Raw genomic sequence first — 21701 nt, 5'->3', positions numbered from 1 at the left:
GTATTGACCTTTTAAAAGTTCATTGATCTATGAAAGCAAACTTTTTTTGTTATTTATTTTAATATGTATCATCAGTTAATTGATTGCAGTTTTAAAAAACAAAACAAGAAAACGTAGTACAAAAGTAGGTAGAAAATGCTGGATGTGCAATAAAAAGCATTAGTTTGGTGCCTAATTGATGTTTCAGACAGACTCGTACTCTTTCTCCCAGGCTGTGTATCTATCCATCAGGCATCTGGCTGATGGTTTGGTGTGAGCAATCACCTCCAGGAAATCTGCTGTGGTCACAGTTTCTAGTTCAATAACCGGCATATTGGACTGACCTGTGAAGATGCATGGCGTAATGGAGACTGTGAATTGTGGGCAAAACAGGATTTTGTGATGAAACAGCAGTTTAATGTCGTTCAGAATGGGGCGACGGCATATGTCTTACCTTCAATGTGGTTTTCAAGGGCGTCAAAGATTTTGCGCACAGGTCTCATAGCGGCCTCCTTACAGACCAACCTTATATCTGACCCAGAGTAACCTCCCGTCTCCTGAAATACAGGAGATCTAAAAATGTCAGTATATTTGCATATATGCCTGTATGTCTGTTAGTTATTGAGTGTTTTTCCATCTGTTCAACTGTCTGTCTGTCTGTCTGTCTGTACCTCTTAATTTTAAATTTGGGAATTTCAATCGAACACATTGTCACAGGTATATACAGTAAAGCAATAAGCCATTTAGGCTACATCCACACAAAACCCCTATTAAAATGATTGTTTTTTGTATAATGATTATTTTATACATAGCCTAACCAGTATTGGTGCTGTTTTTTTCATACTTGTTTAGGGGGCAAAATAAGTTTGAAAAGGCTGGCAGTGCATTCCAAACGAGATATATTGCCCTCTGAAGGGCACTCATGGCTGCCACATTGAAGTATCATTCCAAACTGAATTGATCAAAACTGGCCACTTCGAAATGCCAGTTTGAAAAAAAAAAAAACAACTGATAGACATTTTGGGAATTATCCTTTGAGGAGGGAAGTTGTTTGGTGTCAAACTGCACTCAATTCTCAAGGGCTCAATCCATATGCTCTAATCCCTTCAGATTGGAATCCACCTTGAGTGGCGCTCAAACACTTTTCAAACACTCCAACACCCTTATGCTGCAGTGGGCATGGTTGTAAAAAAAACAACACTACTTGTGTGTACCCCTAAATACAATGATGGCGGCTGAGAGAGAAGAGTTTCGTAAACATCTGGCAAACAATGTTCTCCACGAGAAGCGCTACCGCAACACGTCACATCTTTAGATGTGTGCAAACTCATAGAGAAGTGGTGTGACATTGATATGTGACCCCCCTCTGTTTTTTTTAAAGTGGACAGGTGTGGAAAGCGGTGACATCTGCACCAGCTCTACTACTTGACTCTCCAGAGTATTCATGTGGCTAGTGTCGTTGTTTTAGATGTTGTTCTCAAGTCTGATTCCCGTGGAATGAGAAAAGAATCGGGGTAAATGAATCACATGTCAAAGAAGGCGGAGTTTCAGAACACACTCACCAATTGCATAATCACCATGGACCAATAGTAGCTCAAATGTGTTTAGGAGACAAACTCCCCCAAAGGTTCACTTTGGTGGGTTGTTTCAAACCACTGAAATGAAAACAAATGGGACTTTGTTTTGGCCGTTTGGAGTATACTGAGGCCTTAATTCTGCCACAGAGATACACCAAAAAAACCCAAAAAACACAAGAGTTGTTCATGTGCATAAACCTTTCACAATGTATACAAAACAACACAAGACAAATGTCTGCTTTTTAGTAAAGCTATTAGACTCAGTAGCTTCTGCTGCATGAAAACATGCACATAGTCCACCATTGTTGCTCTTGTTGATGTGGTCAGTGATGTATCACTGCCTGACTAGGATTACAAGGTGGTCTGATCACATGATCGTTTCACAAAATATGTGGATTTGCTGTAAACATGAAATTGCTAGGGCATCATCATGTTCAGAATTTTCCACCTTGGGATCCGGTTAAAAAAATACCAGTTTTACTCTCCCAAAACACCAGATCCATATGGATGGAACATTTGCAACCATTTGTAAGAAAGAAAAAATGGATTGTAGTGTGGTGCTTTGATTTTTACCTTTGACAGTTAATATTTCCACCCTAAGTTTGTTAGTTTTCATCCCTGCTACTTTAGATGCTCAACTGTCAATTATAAGTAGTAAGTTACTGTAAACTAGATTTGTTTGCCCTTAAGAGTTTGCTTCATCTGGATAATGTGCTCTGAACTTGGATGCGCCCAAACAATCATTCCCTAGTCTGAACGGATGCTTGTGGGTATGGTTCTTGTGAACTGTGGTGCAGTTCATTCTGATGTGAATGCAGTTATATCAAAATTATGTAAACGAGCTGCTAATGATGACGTATAAACTGATCAAACTTTATTTTTATATGTATTTTTACTCACTTTCCTGACACGTGCAACCTAGGCACTGCTCTCAGAGAATTTATACTGCATTTCTGCTTGGCTTTGATATTCTAATCCATATTTGTTCTTTTGAACCTTTGCATTACAATTGTGACTATTACATGCATGTGCTGCCCTGTGTTGGTACTTTGGAAACCGAAATTTCTAAGTCCAATGAATGTACAAACTTTCTCTGCTTTCTCTGGTACCTTCAACACAAACTAGGATATGGACCAGTCATTGATCCAAGTGTAAAAGCAACCATAGTAAAAGTACAGTCATAGAGCGGGGTCACCTAGTCCTGAGGGGCTTTGCTAATTCTGTAGCGGAGTAGTTCCATACTTCCACTGGTATAATTATCAGCATTATTTTTATGATTGTTTCTGTAGCTGAGCAGCTGCATGAAAACTTCATCACAAAACGCAATGACAAACGTCAGCCAGGGTGTTGTACAAGCATGTTCTACTGGGCTCTGGAATCATGTAACGTGTGCTCTGATGTAATGAATCATGCTTGTCTGATTTGGATTCTATAGGTTGATTTCAATCACGTGGTTCTGATGATGCCCAAAATTCAGATAGAGGACAGGAAGTAAAAAAACTGAATGGGAGACAGAGGAAAGTTTGTATTTTTGCGATTTATACCATATTTAAAAGGAGATAAATAGAAAATAACCACACATGTTGGGCATGATCCTTAAATCATGAAGAGGGCAGAGTTTTCTACTGAACTAAAATATATTTGCTTGTCATCGATGCGGTACATACTGTATTACGTTACTTGAAAAATACTTTAGAAAATACTATAGTGTTTGGAAGCATACTACAGATAATTACTTGAATTAAACTGTCGTAGTAATTATATTGTTTCTGTGGAACAACACAACTGTAGTAATAAGCATTATTCAATAGGCTTCAGTTTTATACACTATAATCACAATGCACCACAGTTTACAATAACATTACAGTTTAACAGTGTACTATGCTACAATATTCTGTAGCATTCATTAACAAAGAGTTGTACACATTATACACTTTTCTATGTGGTTCAAAAACATGTTTATTATAAATTACTAGTTTTTTTCCCCCATGCCGATATCTTTCAGACATCACGATTTAAACAAATGAAATACAAAAGCGTGGACGCATAATCTACATTATTATTTATTCATTCATGTAAGGGGAAAAAGTGCTCCACAATAATAACAATTTAGTTTTGTCGCAAATGTTGCATTTCTTTTTTGTTCTGTCGATGAACTTACAATCAACAAACATTTACCGCCGCTGCACATCTCGATGTCCACGTTACGGTTGTTTATTCTGCCGAAACGCCAGTAAAGACTTGGATTATTACACATGGAGATTTCATTGCAGCGATATTCTCCTGGGTTTTGTATAAGTCTTGTGGTGTTTGTATCTGATTTTTATATAACACACTAACGTATTTATACACATAGCTAGGCCTGTATATAATCATTATTGGTGCTGTCAAATGAATTATGGCATTCAAAAAAGTTTGTACACATGGATGTATTGAAAAAATGTTTACTACATGCTGCCTTTTCTTCTGTTTTTCAGTCAGTTTCTTGAACTTTTCCCCCTTTATGAGCAAAAACATTTGGAAGTGTATAAAAGCTGTTCAGCATTTCTCATTTCGGCAGATTTAAACCATTATAAAAATCATAAAACAGAAATATTTTGATATACACTTCCTGCCCTCCCTCTGAATTTTGTGCATCATCAATAACGTCATGTGAAAAAAATCTATAGGGTGAGTGTGGGTTTGGCTGATGCTGGGAGATTGTTTCTTGCCTAATTTCATACACTGTGGCCATTAAGTTTGGTACATGGGCCCTGGTCAAAAAGGGGGCCAGATGTGATACTATCAACCATCAACCCAAATCACTCTGAAAAGCAATTTCTACTGAAAGGAGAGGAGTCATTGTACTGTGCAGTGGCTCAGAAATCATTAGGGCTGGGCAATTAATCAAAGGCATTTTTTTCATGTGTGTCAGTAAAGCTGGTTGTAGTAAATCTGCAGCAAGTGCTTTCAGTCAGAGCAGCATTTACTACACAAAGCCGTAATTCACTGACAAGCTATGCAAAATCACAGCAGATTTAGTTGGATGATAATGAAAACGAGATATTCATTCTGCAATAATGACAGCTGTTTGTGTTGCTTCTCAGTGAACTGTATTGCAAACGCTGCTACACCTAAAAGCACATGAAAGTACCATATACAGTTAATAACATGTTTTAACTACAAACTACCTTCATAACTTCAGTCGAGCGTTTGAAATAAAATGTTTTGTGAGGTGATTTCATAATCATGCAATTATTAGTCACGTTGAATTAGAGATAGGGTTTCTTCTTTATAGGTATTTGGAGGTTTCTGCGTGATAGTTTCTCCCCTCTGGTCTTTGTAGGAGATACAGTACTGATCACACAACCAAGCTTTCCTGACAAGATGTGCATGCCAATCTGCTTTGCTTAATCACATTTGCAATTTCATTTCAATTAATAGCCCAGCCATAGAAATCATACTGATACCCCATTGGTCAAGTAGGGATAATGGTATTGAGCCAAATCCCATTTAGGAGCTCCATACTTCCAGTAAAAAAAAAAAAATTATCAATGCTTGAATAGACAGCGAACAAAATTAGCTCCATAAAGACATGGTTGAATGAGTTTGGTTTGGAAGAAATTGTCCACACCTCAGTCCCAACTACACTTTTGAGAATGAAATGAAACACAGATTGGGAGCCTGGTATTGTCCATCATCAGTCCCTGAACTCACAGTCTACCAGATAAATAAACAACAATATGTGGAAGAACTGCAAAGGGGGGACCTGCTCCAAATTAATGCCCATCTTTTCAGAATGCCACGTTTTAAAGTCCCTGTTAGTGCAATGGTCATTTATCCCAGTAACATCTAGCTGTCTGCCCATCCATCTGTCTGAGTTTTGATTTGTCATCTGTGGAGTGGATTAATCTCAGTCTTATGTTTTTTTTTTTTACCTGTGCCAGCGAGTCATAATCCAGCTCTGTCCGCAGCTCCACACCACCCGTGTTACTGACTGGAGGAAGCCAATGACTGATCATGGCTTGTCTGGCAGGGGCAGATGGGAGACTCACCAATATCCGTTTCTCCAGTCTTCTAAGCATGGCATGGTCCAACTCCCTGAGAAGAGTTTTAAATGGTTATTTAAAAAGTCTATATATTCAAATAAGACTAAATGTTTCCCTCATAATCACTCCTTACCAAGGTAAGTTTGAGGCAGCAAGCACAAATACAAGATCATTTGATCGTGCCAGTCCATCCATCTGAACCAGTAACTCAGTTTTCATCCTTCTACTGCCCTCATGATCACCTCTTGAAGAGAAAATGTGGGAAAAAAAACTAAATATATAATCATTCTCAAAACGTTGAGTTGAACTAACCTGTTAGCCTTGAGAATTTTATCTGTGAAATGTCCCATTTCTGACCTCACTTCATTCCAGCCTATTGTATATTCACCACGTGAGGTGTGAATATTTCATAACATTGTACTATTGTGCCAATTATGGCTACAAAGTAGTGCAGTGCATCCGGAAAATATTCATGGTGTTTCACTTTTTCCAAATTTTGTTACAGCCTTATTCCAAAATGGATTAAATTCATTTATTTCCTCAAAATTCTACGCACAATACCCCATAATGACAATGTGAAAAAAAGATTTTTTTGAAATTGTTGCAAATTTATTACAAATAAAAAAACCTGAAAAATCACACGTACAGAAGTATTCACAGCTTTTGCCGTGAAGCTCTAAATTGAGCTCAGGTACATTCTGTTTCCACTGATCATTCTTGAGATGTTCCAGCAGCTTAATTGGAGTTCACCTGTGGTCGATTCAGTTGATTGGACATGATTTGAAAAGGCTACACCTGTCTATATAAGGTCCCAGGGTTGACAGTGCATGTCAAAGCACAAACCAAGCATGAAAACAAAGGAATTGTCTGTAGACCTCCAAGACAGGATTGTCTCGATGCAAATGGCTGGGGAAGGTTACAGAAAAATGTCTGCTGCTCTGAAAGATCCAATGAGCACAGTGGCCTCCATCATCCGTAAGTGGAAGATGTTTAGAACCACCTGAACTCTTCTTAGAGCTGGCCGGCCATCTAAGCTGAGTGATCAGGGGAGATGGTCACACTGTTTGAGCTCCAGCATTCTACTGTGGCGAGAGGAGAACCTTACAGAAGGACAACCATCTGTGCAGCAATCCACCAATCAGGCATGTATGGTAAAGTGGCCAGACGAAAGCCACTCCCTGCCTGGAATCTGCCAAAAGGCATCTGAAGGACTCTCAAGAAACAAAATTCTCTGGTCTGATGAGTCTAAAATTGAACTCTTTGGAGTGAATGCCAGGCGTTACATTTGGAGAAAACCAGGCACCGCTCATCACCAGGCTATTATCATCCCTACAGTGAAGCATGGTGGTGGCAGCATCATGCTGTGGGGATGTTTTTTAGCAGCAGGAACTGAACGACTAGTCAGGATAGAAGGAAAGATGAATGCAGCAATTTACAGAGACATCCTGAATGAAAACCTGCTTCAGGGTGCTCTTGACCTCAGACTGGGGTGACGGTTCATCTTCCAGCAGGACAATGACTCAAAGCACACCGCCAAAATATCAATGGAGTGGCGTCACAACAACTCGATGAATGTCCTTGAGTGGCCCAGCCAGAGCCCAGACCTAAATCCTATTGAACATCTCTGGAGAGATCTGAAAATGGCTGTAGACCGCCGCTTCCCATCCAACCTGATAGAGCTTGAGAGGTACTGCAAAGAGGAATGGGCAAAAATTCCCAAAGACAGGTGTGCCAAGCTTGTGGCATCATATTCAAAAATACTTGAGGCTGTAATTGCTGCCAAAGGTGCATCAACAAAATATTGAGCAAAGGCTGTGAATACTTATGTACATGCGATTTTTCAGGTTTTTTATTATTAATAAATTTGCAACAATTTCAAAAAATCTTTTTTCACATTGTCATTAAGGGGCATTGTGTGTAGAATTTTGAGGAAACTAATTAATTTCATCTATTTGGAATAAGGCTGTAACAATAAAAGTGGAAAAGTGAAGCAATATGAACACTTTCCGCATGCACTGTAGTTGAAAATTATAATCCATCTGAGGGATTTATTAACAAACAAAGCACCAACAAAACAGCATTTTTACATTTACAATAGTTTATTTTTAGGTTTCCAATAAGGTGGCTTTGCACTAATCTTGCTGAAGTAAAACTAGTCACCGTCTTTGAAGTGATGCAAACAGGGTCTAAAACACTAATATAAGCAGAACTTAAAACAACTTTGTTCCATTTTAAAAATTATTTTCCATCTATGTTTACGTCCTTTAAAAATGCAGCCCCTACATTTGAACTAATGTAACATAAATCCCAAAACACTCTGAACACCTTGCACCTTGTCATTTAGTTGTGTACTAGGATTGAGTTTAGTTTGTAATATTAATGTCAGTGAAAGATACTGGCTCATGCTCACCCTTGGCCAACCCCTCGCTGGCTCATCACTGATTCCAGCTCATCCAAGAAAATGGTGGATGGGGCGTGATATCTTGCCAGCTCAAACAAAACCTGCGGACAATCATAACTTGAGGTAAATCAATGTTCTGCTGAGCACAACCTTTAGAAAATACATGTTAAAATACAAAGAGCAGGTCATATAGGTATTTTAAAATTTCCTAATATATTGTGGAAGTCCTTTTCAAAAGGTTTAAATGTGCCAAAGCTCAGAAAATATTGTAATTTTAATTCAGAATATACGTTTAGTATGATTTCATTCAAGTTATTTTAAAATAATTCAGTGCTTATGGTCTGTAAACCTCTCTCTTCCATAAGAAAAGCTTTGATTGGCCAGCTGGCCAAGTCTGTTTTGATTGGTCTTTCTGTATCTATTCTGTGCCGCCCATTTCAGAGTGTTTGTATATTGAGGACAGGCAGGGGTTGTGCAAATATATTAATTTAATCATGTTGATGTACATCCCCAGCAAGCATTTTTTGGCTCTAAAACACATCTAATAGACATCCAAACATCTTGGCTAAAACAAGGCTAAATTTGGGCTGTTAGTGAAAATTTAATAGATGTCAAACACCAGTCTAAAATAGTCTTCTCATCAAATAGGCACAAATGAATGACTACACATGTGAATTCTGACTAATCCGTCTATTTATTTGATGACATTTTGAACTATTACACATCTATTATACTTTCACTCGAAGCCTTGTTTTAGCCAAAACATCTATGTTTGGACATCTATTCGATGACTTTTAAATCAAAAACATTGCTTGGTGGGTAAGTAGCAGATTAGAAAAGATTTTAACATAACAACTTGCTAAGTTAATTCAGAGCCAACCTTTTCTTTTGATAAACAATATCTTCAAGCACTTTTTTGATTAACAACTTTACAGACTATCTATGTTGAAGGACAGCTACATTCCAAACTGCAAATTGGACATTTTTAGAAAACCAATATATAACCTGTTCTTTAAATAACACAAATCTGAAAATAACATCCTGAAGTCTTCTGACCCGAACCAGCTTCTCAGAGTCTCCCCTCCATTTGCTCACAATACTGGATGCAGAAATGTTGAAAAACGTTGTGTTACACTCTGTGGCTACAGCTTTGGCCAGCATCGTTTTTCCAGTGCCTGATTTTAAGAAAACAGCCCTCACAGTAAGTTTATATCACGCAGGAAAGGAGTTTGATTTTATATTCAGATTGATGCACATTTAAGTTTAAATATTACACTAATATCTATGAACAATAGGAAACAGAAAGATCACACCTGGTGGTCCATACAGGAGCAAGCCCTTCCATGGTGACAGAATTCCAGTGAACAGTTGAGGATACTGAAAAAGAAGAGAGAGTTGTTAGGGTGTTGCTTGAGGGTTATATTAAATAGTTGCAAAGTAGACTACAGTGTGTTTGATGTGGTTATTTTGCCTAACATGATTTAGTTCACTTAATAGTGCTTGTGCATCACATTGATTGTTCCTGCAAAAAAACTGATATAAAATATGACAATATTCAAAGGAAAGATCTCAACAAAATCTGAGCACAAGCTCACAAGAGATGCATTTCAGCACATTTTACACTTTAAAAGCACTAGGATGTGGAAGGACAAACCCATCCATTGGGTTAAAAACTGTCATTTAAATATTATTAAAAAATAACCCAATGTTGGCTTTTGTCCTCATTTGACAGAACGTTGGGTTAAAACAACCCAGAATTAGAACTAGAAATGCCTCTCGGCTGATCACTTGTGATCCATATTAATTCTGGGTAGAAACAGGACATGGTGGATCTGCATGAAAGCTACACTAAAAAATGCTTCTAAAAATTCTGGGTGTAATATGGGCTAAACCAACTGCTCGGTAAATGCTTTTTTAATAAATTTATAGGACCAAATTTACCCCAATGTTTGGGTTAGTCCATAGTTTACCCAATTTGGGTTTAAATAACTCAATATTTCTTAGAAAAATAGATGGCAGGAAGGTGTAGATTTCTGAACTTTCCAGAGTGACTAATTTGCTAGATTTGGATGTGGTCCCCTGGAGTGGTTGCTAGAATACTTCTAGGATATTGTTATCTTTGTAGTTGTTTTGATATATTTCTCTGAATAGGTGGTAGTTGGTTGCTACATAGAGTGTTGATTGTGGTTTTAAGGATGATCGTATGTTTGTACACTGGTAGGTGGCTGTTGTTCAATCTTGCCATGGTTACTATAGGATTTTGTTTGGCATGTTACTCGGGGAATGGTGGGGCAAGTTCAGTCCCGGAGAGCCAGAGTCCTTGATAAAAACTCATCTGCCTGTAGTTTTCCACTAAAGCCACAGTCACACTGTGAAAAGTAAAAAGTGGCAGGATAAAACAAGATGATGTGACACTAATAAAACAAACAGTTCACCACTTTTTGATCTTCAATTGTTCTCACACATTAACATGACGTAAAATCACAGTTCAGAGTTCTCTAAGAATGTTGTGGCACTTTAGCAGCACTTTTGTTCCTGTGCCTGGAGCTGTTGAATTTACAGTAATCACCACTTAGAGTGAACATATATATGAAAATGACGTGTTCAACTTAAATGAATGGCAATCTTCAATGCTTTGGTGTACAGATTTAAGCTTGGTCTCATTTTAAAGAAGAGCGATGTCAAATTGTAGCTGATTTGAAAACCTTACGTGCCTTTGTTTATGAAAATTATAAAACAATAAATGTGTGTTATTATAATACATAAAATATGTATTTTAAAAAGCACACTTTAAAATCAAATCAAAATATGTAAAGAAATTATATACCAAATTTGAAATTGGCACTCAAAAAATGAGCTTTCAGTAAGATTTTGTCTGACCGCAGTACTAAAATCACCACTACATGACCTCCAGTTTCCATTGATGACCATTCAAGAATGGCCCCTGTTTTGAGGAATATAAACTGTATTTTTTCATACTTTTGACAATATTTGTAAAGTAGACATACAATTCTAAAGTTGAACGTGCAGGTTGGTGGTTTTTGATTTGAATTTAGCCTTTACATTTGGATTGGTGTAACAAAGTAATGCTTTACGACCCTGATGAGTATACTTATTGCAAATTCATAAATAACTGTTGCTCAGTAATATCAATCAAAAAACACTTGTTGGAAACTAGACATTTTAAGCTTTCAAATTATATATAGTTTAGCATGATTACTTTATGTTTACACTACAATATAATGGTTTCGAATGCAATAGTAAATTGTCCGACAGGTTGTAAATGTGTTTTAATCTATTACTCTTCCTATGTAACAAACACCAAAAAACTGTGGCAAAATGTGTATTCCATATTTCCAATGATATATAGTTTGACAAGATTAGATTAGGATTCAAGTGCAAAAAAAGTGGCGGAACGGTGACAGTTAAGGGGTTAACACTTAGGCCTAATCCCAATTCTACCCCTTAGCCCTTCCCCTTACCCCTCTTTCGCGCGTTCATGTCAAAGAGTAGGGGTGTTCCAATTCTCATTATCTTGAAGGCATAGGGCTAAGGGTAAGGGGTGAATAACCCTTCGAACAAAGATTTTCCAGGACCACACTCGAAACCAAGGCATGAGAAAATTTCCCAGAATACACCAGCCACAACGGCAGTATTGCTGAACCCGGAAGTAAGGAGATCCACAAATTTGTATTTTTTGTCATCATTACGAATTTTTACAACAAACAATCACATGTTTTAATATATTCATAACCGCGTTCATGTTTTACCGTCATGCTTTTTAAAAAACTGTACTATGTAAATACACAGTACAGTTACGATCTTATTGCCACATTAGATCATTATTTTAACATGATATATGCCTTCAGTGATTTCCAGAAGATAAATACCAAAAAATAACACAACTAGAATAACCACAGCAGTCGCGATCATCTGATCTCATGTGACATATGATGACGTGTGCAGGTGCTGTAGTGGTGTCCCATTTCTTAGGGGTAAATTTTTAAGCCCTTCCCCTCCACCCTCGGTTTTAAGGGCCAAGGGGAAGAGGAAGGGGTAGAAAAATACAATTGGCATTGGGCCTTAGTGAGCTGTATATCATCAATGAAACAAAGTATTTTGATGTCTGTCATGTATACAAATGGTAATTAAAAAATAAAATTATTTCGAAACTTATGCCAAACTTATGCCATTGATGTCTGTCATGTATACAAATGGTAATTAAAAAATTAAATTAATTATTTCGAAACTTATGCCATCTTCTGGTTAGATGTTGAAATTCTTTCAGGGCGCAAACTTTCAGGGGCCGATCACATCAAAGGTGCTTTTTGCATTGAGGGGCGCCTTTTTTGAATGATTTACTAGCTGTGAGTGTTTTGCTCGCTGCTTATACACCTCACGTTTTAGCTGCCTGTTACGCCTAGCATTTTTGCCGTTGTGCGGCAAAAAAAAAAAGCCAACTCTGAGAGAAAAAAGTACACTATGTCAGTCATGTCTTCTTCATTCTCCAATCAAATGAAAGTAGAAGCAGTGTTTCTGTTGAGGTGACAGCAGTGTTTGTGTTGTCAAGACCACTACGGAGACTTTTGAAGACAGAGGAGAGACTATTGGTTACAGTTTTGAGTTATCCAGAGCTGTCCAACTTCACAAACCTTGAATATCACAATATTAATGATTAAAATTAAACCAATGTCAACAGCAACGCTCACGCACAATAAGCAACTGATTCAGTCATTGCCTTGCGACATAAAAAGCACAGCGCACTTCTTTTTTTCTTGTCAACAAAAAAGGCATTGCGATGTGCCTCAAATTTTTAAATGAAAAAGCACCTTTGGTGTGATCGGCCCCTTATAGTGCATTATGAGTATTTTCTAGCCGTTGAGTGTACATTGGTTGTAAACTCATTACAGCGGTGTATTGTGGGATTGATTGAGTGCACTTCAGATTACTTTCGGACACCACTACAAATGGCTGCTGCCTCAAATAGTGCACTTAAGGGTATAGGAGTGATTTTGAATACTCTCTGCAAGCTGCCTTAGTAAACAACACCTATAATCAATATTGTTTCTCTTCTTCACGCTAAGGTGAATAACATAAGGTAATATTTTGACTGACCAATTAACCATCAGACACCACTTTGTCTTTATCTACTACATGAAAAGGTCCACGTATTGACAAAAAAGTACTCAAGCCACAAAATATCTTTCAGCATAATCACACAGTTCTTACTTTATGTGCTTGAAGCAAAAAAAGGGCCAAAAAAACCCTGTGCAAGCAGAATTTTCAGGTAAATCTGTCAACAACCTACTTCACCAACAGTGAAGACAAATACCAGTTTGTCAGGAGCGATCTGTGAATTTGTAGGCCAGAGACGAGCCAGATATGTGTGCGGACAGATTGGATGGTATTCAGGTATAGATTTCATGTCATCTTAAGAAATAACCCTGAGCTGGGCTTTCCTGTAGCCTTTAGTGGAGATGTATTCAGAATCGAAAGCAGGCGGCAGCTTGAGAAATACCAAAGTGTTTAGCAGCCAAGCACCTTAATGGGGTAGACGACAGCTTCTTTGACTAATCGCTTGGCAGCCTCCAGCCCTATAATGTCGTCCCAGCGCACGTTGGGGTTGTGTAAATAGATATCCTTTATGGAGAGACAGGAGAGAAAGATGAAATGGAGTGCTTCAATATGACATGTTTCACATTGTGTATGTTTCAGCACACACACAATGATAGTGGGATATGCCAAACATGCAATATATTATCAAACAAACTGTGTGCTGCTCTCTAGTGTTGAATTAATAACAGAAAATGCTTTTTTTCATTAATGGAAATATGTCTGATTTCCCCATGTTTTATTTCTAAACAGAATGAATTCTTCACATGGGTAAAATAATACAATCAACTGAATGAAAATAAATTTTTAGGTTCATCAAAATGGGGTATATGTACAGCTAGTGTTTTTCAGACAACGATAAACTTCCGGTGAAAGCTTAATGCAACTATTTTCAATTTCATGCGGTTCCTTTTACAGCATCAATGTTGTGATGTAATCAAAATACATTCAGTTAAATAGACTTAAGCATTCATTTAGTTGTTCAAGCGTAAAACGAGATGAAAGACGTGTAACCGCTAGTGCTGTCAGGATCAGAAGACGAGCGCAGAAACGAAATTGAAAATACTGGGGTTAATAAACTTTTTAACAGGGTTCATGCACATTTTTACTACTAAAATTCCATGACTTTTCCAGAACTTTCAAGTACATTTTCATGACGTAATGTTTTATGTAATGTCTACATATACATGGTAAATAATAAGAAAAACAATGACATTCAAATTTATTACAGCAAATCAATCTATTTTGTTTAAATTTGTTTTTAATGCATACACAGCACTAACAATGTGAGAGCAAGTTTTTGGCCAAGGACAGTAAAGACAGCCAACCTATATTCAAGTTAGGGCTGCACAATATATCGTTTCAGCATCGATATCGCAATGTGTGCATCCGCAATAGTCACATCACAGGATATGCAATGTTGGGATTATAGTTTAATATAATCATCTGCATGCATTTTTAAAGAGATAGTTCACTCATTACTTACAATTTTCATTGCACCCTACACTTGTTTCAAACATTTATGAGTTTTCTTTTTTTTTTTTTAAATAAACACAAAAAGAATATAATTTAATAACTCCTATTGTACTGAAACAAGTGAAGTGTGAGTAAATAGTGAGTATATTTTAATCTTTGAGTAAACTGCCCCTATAAGGCATGTGACTGTGTGAACATTTCAATATTTCAGATTTTAAAACATCCGGTCGCAAGAAATTTTTTGGAACTTTAATAAAGATTAAATAATACACAATGGAGACTATGCAGTGTTGATTATTCAATATCTGTACCTGAATAGTGAAAACCTGAAAACTATAATTCACTTTTATCTTTTCTATATTTTATTCATCTATGCTTGTAATTTATTTCTTATATTCGAGATTCACTCCTCTACAAAATCCCCCAATCCATCCAAATAAACCTGTTAAAACATGTATTCACATCGCAATATATCACAGAAATACAAAATATCGTAATGTCAGATTTTTTCAATATCGCGCAGCCCTAATTCAATTATTTAGATATTTGTTATACTAATTTCCATGCCTTTCCAAAACATTGTGGGTTGTTCTGTTTTTCCAAAACTTTTCCAGGCCTGGAAAATGCAATGTCAAAACTACATGACTATTCCAGGTTTTCCATGATGGTATGAACCCTGTTTTAAACGGGAAAAATGGGATTTAATGCTGTGCTTCTTGTCCAGTCTGAGACCCACTTTATATCGGATATCAGGCAGAGAAGATCACTGATTTTGGAAAAAAAATCAGACCTTAAACATGGTGATTTTTCTAATGGAAAGACAGTTCACCGGAAGCGCTGAGGCTGGCTGGCTGAAATTAAAAGTCTAAGTGCATATACCCCATTAATTATGTTAATAGGCACATCTCGAACAAAATGCTTAAAAAATGCTCCAAGTCAGTAAAACAAAGAAATACACACAAGACCACTTCAGTTGAAATCAGAATTATTAGCAAAACCCCCCCCCCCCCCCCTTTAAATTTTTTTTTTCTTTTTTAAATATTTCCCAAATGATGTTTAACAGAGCAAGGAATTTTTCACAGTATGTCTGATAATATTTTTTCTTCTGGAAATTTTTGTTTTTGTTTTAATTCGGCTTGAATAAAAGCAGTTTTGGATTTTTTTAAAACTATTTTAAGGTCAAAATTACTAGCCCCTTTAAGCTACATATTTTTTCGATAGTCTCCAGAACAAACCATCGTTATACAATAACTTGCTTAATTAGCCTAACCTGCCCAATGACCTTAATTAACCTAGTTAAGCCTTTAAATCTTACTTTAAGCTGTATAGAAGTGTCTTGAAAAATATCTAGTAAAATAATATTAACTGTCATCATGGCAAAGATAAAATAAATCAGTTATTAGAAATGAGTTATTAAAACTATTATGTTTAGAAATGTGTTGAAACAATCTTCTCTCTGTTAAACAGAAATTGGGAGAAAAAATAAACAGGGGGGCTAATAATTCTGACTTCAACTGTGTGTGTGTGTGTGTGTGTGTGTGTGTGTGTGTGTGTGTGTGTGTGTGTGTGTGTGTGTGTGTGTGTGTGTGTGTATATATATATATATATATATATATATATATATATATATATATATACACACAGATACTTTTTATTCTTTAAACTACAGCTTTAATTTATTCTCAAATATACTTTTTTTAACTTTTTAAACTACATTTTAAAAAACAAATGATCAAAGCAAATTCAAAATTAAAACATTTTATATTAGCTTTCTTCCTTCTTTATCAAAGTAAAAAATACATTGTTTATAATAATGTGTAATATAATACAATAAATCTTATATATAAATCTTATACGTAAATCGTGGACAAATCAATTCGACTTACTCTACTAATAACAGCTGCAAGTTCCTTCATGTCGCTGTTCATCCCAATGAGGGCACTAACTGGTTTCAGCAAACGCTCCTGTTCCTCAAATATAACAGATAACAACATACATGAATTGAATATTCAACCAATATAGACTTAATGGTAGAATTTGTGTAGATTTAAAATGATTTTATTGTTTTTTGCTTTTCTTTTTATTATGAGAAGGCAGTATATCAACAGGAAGTGAAGAGGGGGAGAGAGAGGGGGATGGGACCACTATTAGCACCAACCACAATATTTAAAGTTTAGCTTTGCATTTATTTATACATTCACTTAAAGATTACTCTCAGCAGTGTGATGCTTTTTAATTACTATATCACTGCAAAGTTACCTACCGTAAAATCTGCATCGTGCAATGTGTCATTAGCAGCACCTCTAACTGCATCTTGAATCAGATTCCTGTAATCGATCTAATGAAGAAAGTCATAGGGGTTAAATTCCACATAGGTGAGCTTTCATCTTTAACATAGACAGTTTGTGTAAATAGGGTAAAAATTTTACTAATATTATCTCCATAATTTCTCAGTTGAATGATGACATTAAAAATAGTTTTTTTTGTTTTTGAAAATGTTATGCATTCATATGCAAAATAAGACATTATTTGTATATTTAAATATGCACTAATTAGCATACATTTCTTGCACAAAAACCTGAACACTGGATGAAATCAGGCTCAAAATTCTCGTTTCTTTTTTCTAAACATCACAGTGAAATGTTTTTACAGAGTGTATTTTAGTAATCTAGTTTTATCACTGCATTATTGACCAAAATATGAACCAACGAAACAATGACCAGCCAGAAAAAATAAAAAAAAATCTAGTTTTTAGATGTGTGTGTACTGTGTCTATTTATAGTGTACAGTGCTCATCATAATTGAGTACACACCATTTTAAAAATAAATATTTTTATCCATTTCTCAGTCAATATAGGCAATGTATTTTGGTGCATTTAAACAAAACTGATTTATTAAACAGATATATTTATTAAAATAATATTTTAGTCACCAAACATATTTAGAAATTGAAAGATAATACAATTAAATTCAAGCAAAATATTGCAAAAAAAATTCACAACCTACAAAATTTCAACAAAATTTTTCAATTTTATTTTTGCTTCTCTTGATTTTTCCTCTTTTTAACTTTGTATTTAATATTTTTCTATAACATAAATTTGGGTGTATTAGTTTTTGGACCGTTATCGTAAGTTATTTTGTTAGATAAGCTCCAGATTTGGCTTTAGTACTAACTAATCTAATTCCTGTGACGCTACAGGGACAGACGAGTCTTCGCTGAGGTCCAGCTTTCTCTAGCCTCCGGCGCCCAGATTGCAGCTATGCACAAGAAGTTTGGCCATAGGAGAAATGGTCGTGCCCAACTGAGCCTAGTTTCTCTTGAGGTTTTTTAATTTTTTACTTTCGCCAATTGGTTAAGTTTTTTCCTCGCTGCTGTCGCCACTGGCTTGCATGGATCGGGATCTGTAGAGCTGCGCTTCGATGGATTTGCTTTTCAGCAGTAGTGAATATTAAACCACGCTGAAATGAGCTAAACTGAACTGAACTTAAACTCTGAAAACTGAACTGACACTGTTTGAATTTACTATGATCGTCTGTGTGAAGCTGCTTTGACACAATCTACATTGTAAAAGCGCTATACAAATAAAGGTGAATTGAATTAATCTGATGTATATGCACATTATATAATATAATATATAATACATATAATATTGTATAGCTTCCTATTAAAATATGAGTTTAAAAGATAAGTTTGTGAGGGGTGTACTTATATATGCTGAGCACTATATATATAACATATATATATATATATGGATTTGTATGTAAATATTTTTTACGTATGTGTGTGCATATATATTGATAAACATATATGCTCTAAATTACAATTTTTTACGTTTCAAATTTGGAATAAATGTTCAATGTTAAAATATGCATTTGTATTGACACACATTGCCTCATATGGAAATTAACCATGGTTTAATTTTAGTAAAAGAGTAGGATTTTATATTTATTATTTTGTGTGTACCGTGGTTTGATAAAGCATCCTCTTGTTTTATAATTTAATGTTTATTTATATATATATATATACATATACATATATTACATTTTCTATAAGTATAAATACACATATACATGAATGGTGTATATACATAATAAATATATAAAGTACACACAAAATTATGTAAATAGAAACTTATTTTGAAAGCAATTAGTCATTTAAAATTTCTCCTTTTTAATAAAATAAAGTGTTGTACTGTATGCATTATGTTATGTATTAACAAATCAGTAATATGTTGCTGAAGAATAGATTCAGGGCTCATTTTGAAAAAAAAGAAACTGCCTTAAAAAATATGGATTGTAATTTAAATCTACAGACATCCCACGACAGCACATTTTGTATGTTTTTATTTCCATTAGTCTTATGAAACTTTTAACTTATGAAACTTATAAGTCTTATAACATATTATAAATAGGCTAAAAGGCAAAAATCTCAAGTTAGTTTTCCCTGCAGTGTCTCTCTTTAAAAGAGAATAATGACCTTTCTCATGTGTGTTCCCTCTTCTGTCCCATTCCTGATGATAGGAGACACATTCAGACCAAAGCCTAATGTGTCTGCAGGCGTCAGCCGGTCCCCGTCCTGCACAGACCAAGCACAGGGATTCTTGAACATTTATACAGAATGTCCAAACATGATGTGTATTAGAAGTTTGGTGACTTACACTAGATTTACAGAAATCTCTTCCTGTTAGTTTGGATTCAGACTTCTTTACAGTATTTCTGGATGGAGGTCGCTGGATGGAGTTGATTCTTGGGAGCGTGTGACTAAATATGTACACAAAAAGAAATAATAATAAAAGAAAATTATGTTATAATAAAGAGGAATAAAAAAGATTTTAAAAGGAATAAAAATCTTCGAATGCCTTTGTGAGGAAAATGCTACATTTACCTTCTTTTACCACAACTCTTTATACGACGACTTTCTCCTTTAAAGATAAACACAGAATAATTAATTAATTCATTCATTTTCTTTTCGGATTAGTCCCTTTAGTAATCAGAGGTTGCGACAGCGAAATGAACCGCCATCTTATTCAGCATATGTTTTACGCAGCGGTCACCACAGCGGAATGTGCTACCCACTGCGCCACTGCATAACCCCCCCCCCGCAAAATCTCAATAATGACTTTCTGAATTAATGTATTATCACATTAAATATTACTTAGGAAATCATAACACTCAAGCAAAAAGATTTTGGAAATGTCAACCAGTCTGGCAATATATACTTAAAAATTATTTATTTTTTTGCTTATTTATTTATTTATATTTCAGAAGAATTTAGAAATCAATACTTGGTCAAAAAAACAGATTTTCAATCACTAGAAATGAAAACAAATTTTCATTCTGATAAACTGGAGTTTTCTGGAAAACAAACAAATTTAAATGTTCTAAATTACAATATTTTGTTAAAATAATGATTTTATTATAGTAAAAGTGTAAGATTTTTAATATTTTTTTCTTTTTTTGTGGTCACCATGGTTTGATACCAAAGCTTTGGTTTTATTTGTAGTAAAACTTGATAATTTTCAAAAGGGAACTTTTTTTAATACTAACATTTGTGTAATGTCAAGAGCAAAATAATAATAATAACAATCATAATCAATCAATAAATAAAATCTCACCTTGTTCTGCCAGTTTCTTTGTTAGTTTTGGATATTTCTGAAACTTTATGAAGTAATAACTCTCATACTCCATAAGAACTGTCTCCAGGTCAACATTATCACACACATCAAAACGGCATAAACCAAAACTGCTTTCTTTTTCTAAGGCCTTTGCTGAATCCATATACCTGTGAAGTCAAAACAGAAATTTAAGTAAAAAGTATATACAATTTTAAGAAAATATTTTTGAAGAAAAATCTTACCCCTCCTCCACTAAATGATGATAAATCAAAACAAGCAGATTTCTCCGGCGTGTTTCTGTTCTAAGTTCATCCTAAAAAGAAAAAAATAGTAAACAAAAAAGTAATTTTAGTGAAATTATTTAAACAAACTTATTTTAAATCTGTCATGACTTCATTTGTAACTTAACATTAACAGTTACCATTAATATAGTATTTTGTATATTTTAAAAAATTATAGTAATTTATAGTAAATAAATGAATGAATGAATGAATGAATGAACTTAAGTACTTGAGTTGCTGTGGTAATCTATCAACTAATATAGCCATGTACCCAGTACTTTACTAATTGTATTTACTGTAGTAAAAACTATACATTATTTATTAACTTATCAGTTTACTAAACCTATTACTAAGTATATGCTGTAACATTAATTAACAAAGTGTTATATACAAACTTTACTATAATAATGTTCATTTTATTAGTTTTTACATACATTGTTAGCGTAATTTAGTGGAATTTGAAAGTAATATACATTACGACGTATATTCGGCAGATGGCGCCAAATCTTATATTTTGGTAAATGTGAAGAAAAGCGTGTCATGTTGCTATGGACACAAAATGGCTGCAAACACGAGTAGCTAACATCTTGCTAAGTGTCGAAAACATTATCCGAAAATATACAAAAAAATATATATATAATATTAGTTTGTATTCTCTATTATTACTATTCTCACCATATTATTAGTTTGTGTTTGTATGGAGTCGAATGTTTCAGTAGTGTTATATCATGTCACAAGTTAACGTTAGCTGTTTGTTTGGCGTGTGAAAACATATAGAGCAAAGTTTTAAACACTACAGCCGTATGACTTGAGCACTCACCGCCTCTCTGGCTTGATTCGCAGTTCTGATAGCTTGATAAGAGAGATCCATGGTAATATGAATGAAAAGAGACACACACCTGACAGGAGCCCGCTGTAACTTGGATGAACAAGCGCGTGTATGTGTGTGTGTGTGTGTGTGTGAGTCCTCAGTGACTGACCATGATCACAAAAAGCGGTAAGAAATACGCACAATAATATTCATAATATAAACATTTGAAAATATTTATAAATTAGAAAAAGTTCTGAAGAAAAGTAAAACAAAACAAAAAAAATAAATAAATAAAATAAAACACCAGCAAAGCTGCATTTAATTGCTTATAATTACTAACACTGAATACTATGCAATTGTTTTAAAATATTTGTACAAATTAAACGTTTAGCACATTAAATATATAAAATAACAACTATAT

The 21701-nt window shown here is 35.0% G+C and overlaps 1 protein-coding gene across 1 annotated transcript; it reads right to left on the bottom strand.

The window, feature by feature from the left end:
• Window positions 1–79: 79 nt before the first annotated feature.
• katnal2 (katanin p60 subunit A-like 2) lies at window positions 80–21407 on the bottom strand. The gene is made up of 16 exons (XM_056467089.1): window positions 21290–21407; window positions 20431–20501; window positions 20189–20355; window positions 19459–19495; window positions 19232–19334; window positions 19051–19149; window positions 16822–16911; window positions 16460–16537; window positions 13527–13625; window positions 9299–9362; window positions 9042–9160; window positions 7995–8086; window positions 5718–5828; window positions 5474–5636; window positions 434–536; window positions 80–323 (listed from the first exon to the last, which is right to left on the bottom strand). The coding sequence occupies exons 1-16, from the start codon at window positions 21338–21340 to the stop codon at window positions 184–186; spliced, it is 1587 nt and encodes a 528-aa protein (XP_056323064.1). The 5' UTR covers window positions 21341–21407; the 3' UTR covers window positions 80–183.
• Window positions 21408–21701: the final 294 nt, after the last annotated feature.

The sequence above is a fragment of the Danio aesculapii genome, chromosome 10, assembly GCF_903798145.1.
Source record: "Danio aesculapii chromosome 10, fDanAes4.1, whole genome shotgun sequence".
NCBI classification, from domain to species: Eukaryota; Metazoa; Chordata; class Actinopteri; order Cypriniformes; family Danionidae; genus Danio; species Danio aesculapii.
This window is presented reverse-complemented; position numbering and strand designations above follow the sequence as displayed.

What these genes read in the sequence shown, in the direction of transcription:
- katnal2 (XM_056467089.1), bottom strand. Translation starts at nt 21,340, where the DNA reads ATGGATCTCTCTTATCAAGCTATCAGAACTGCGAATCAAGCCAGAGAG. An exon ending in CGAATCAAGCCAGAGAGGCG is followed by an intron (nt 20,502 to 21,289) that starts GTGAGTGCTCAA and finishes TTTTCTTTTTAG; the next exon opens with GATGAACTTAGAACAGAAAC. An exon ending in CATCATTTAGTGGAGGAGGG is followed by an intron (nt 20,356 to 20,430) that starts GTAAGATTTTTC and finishes TTGACTTCACAG; the next exon opens with GTATATGGATTCAGCAAAGG.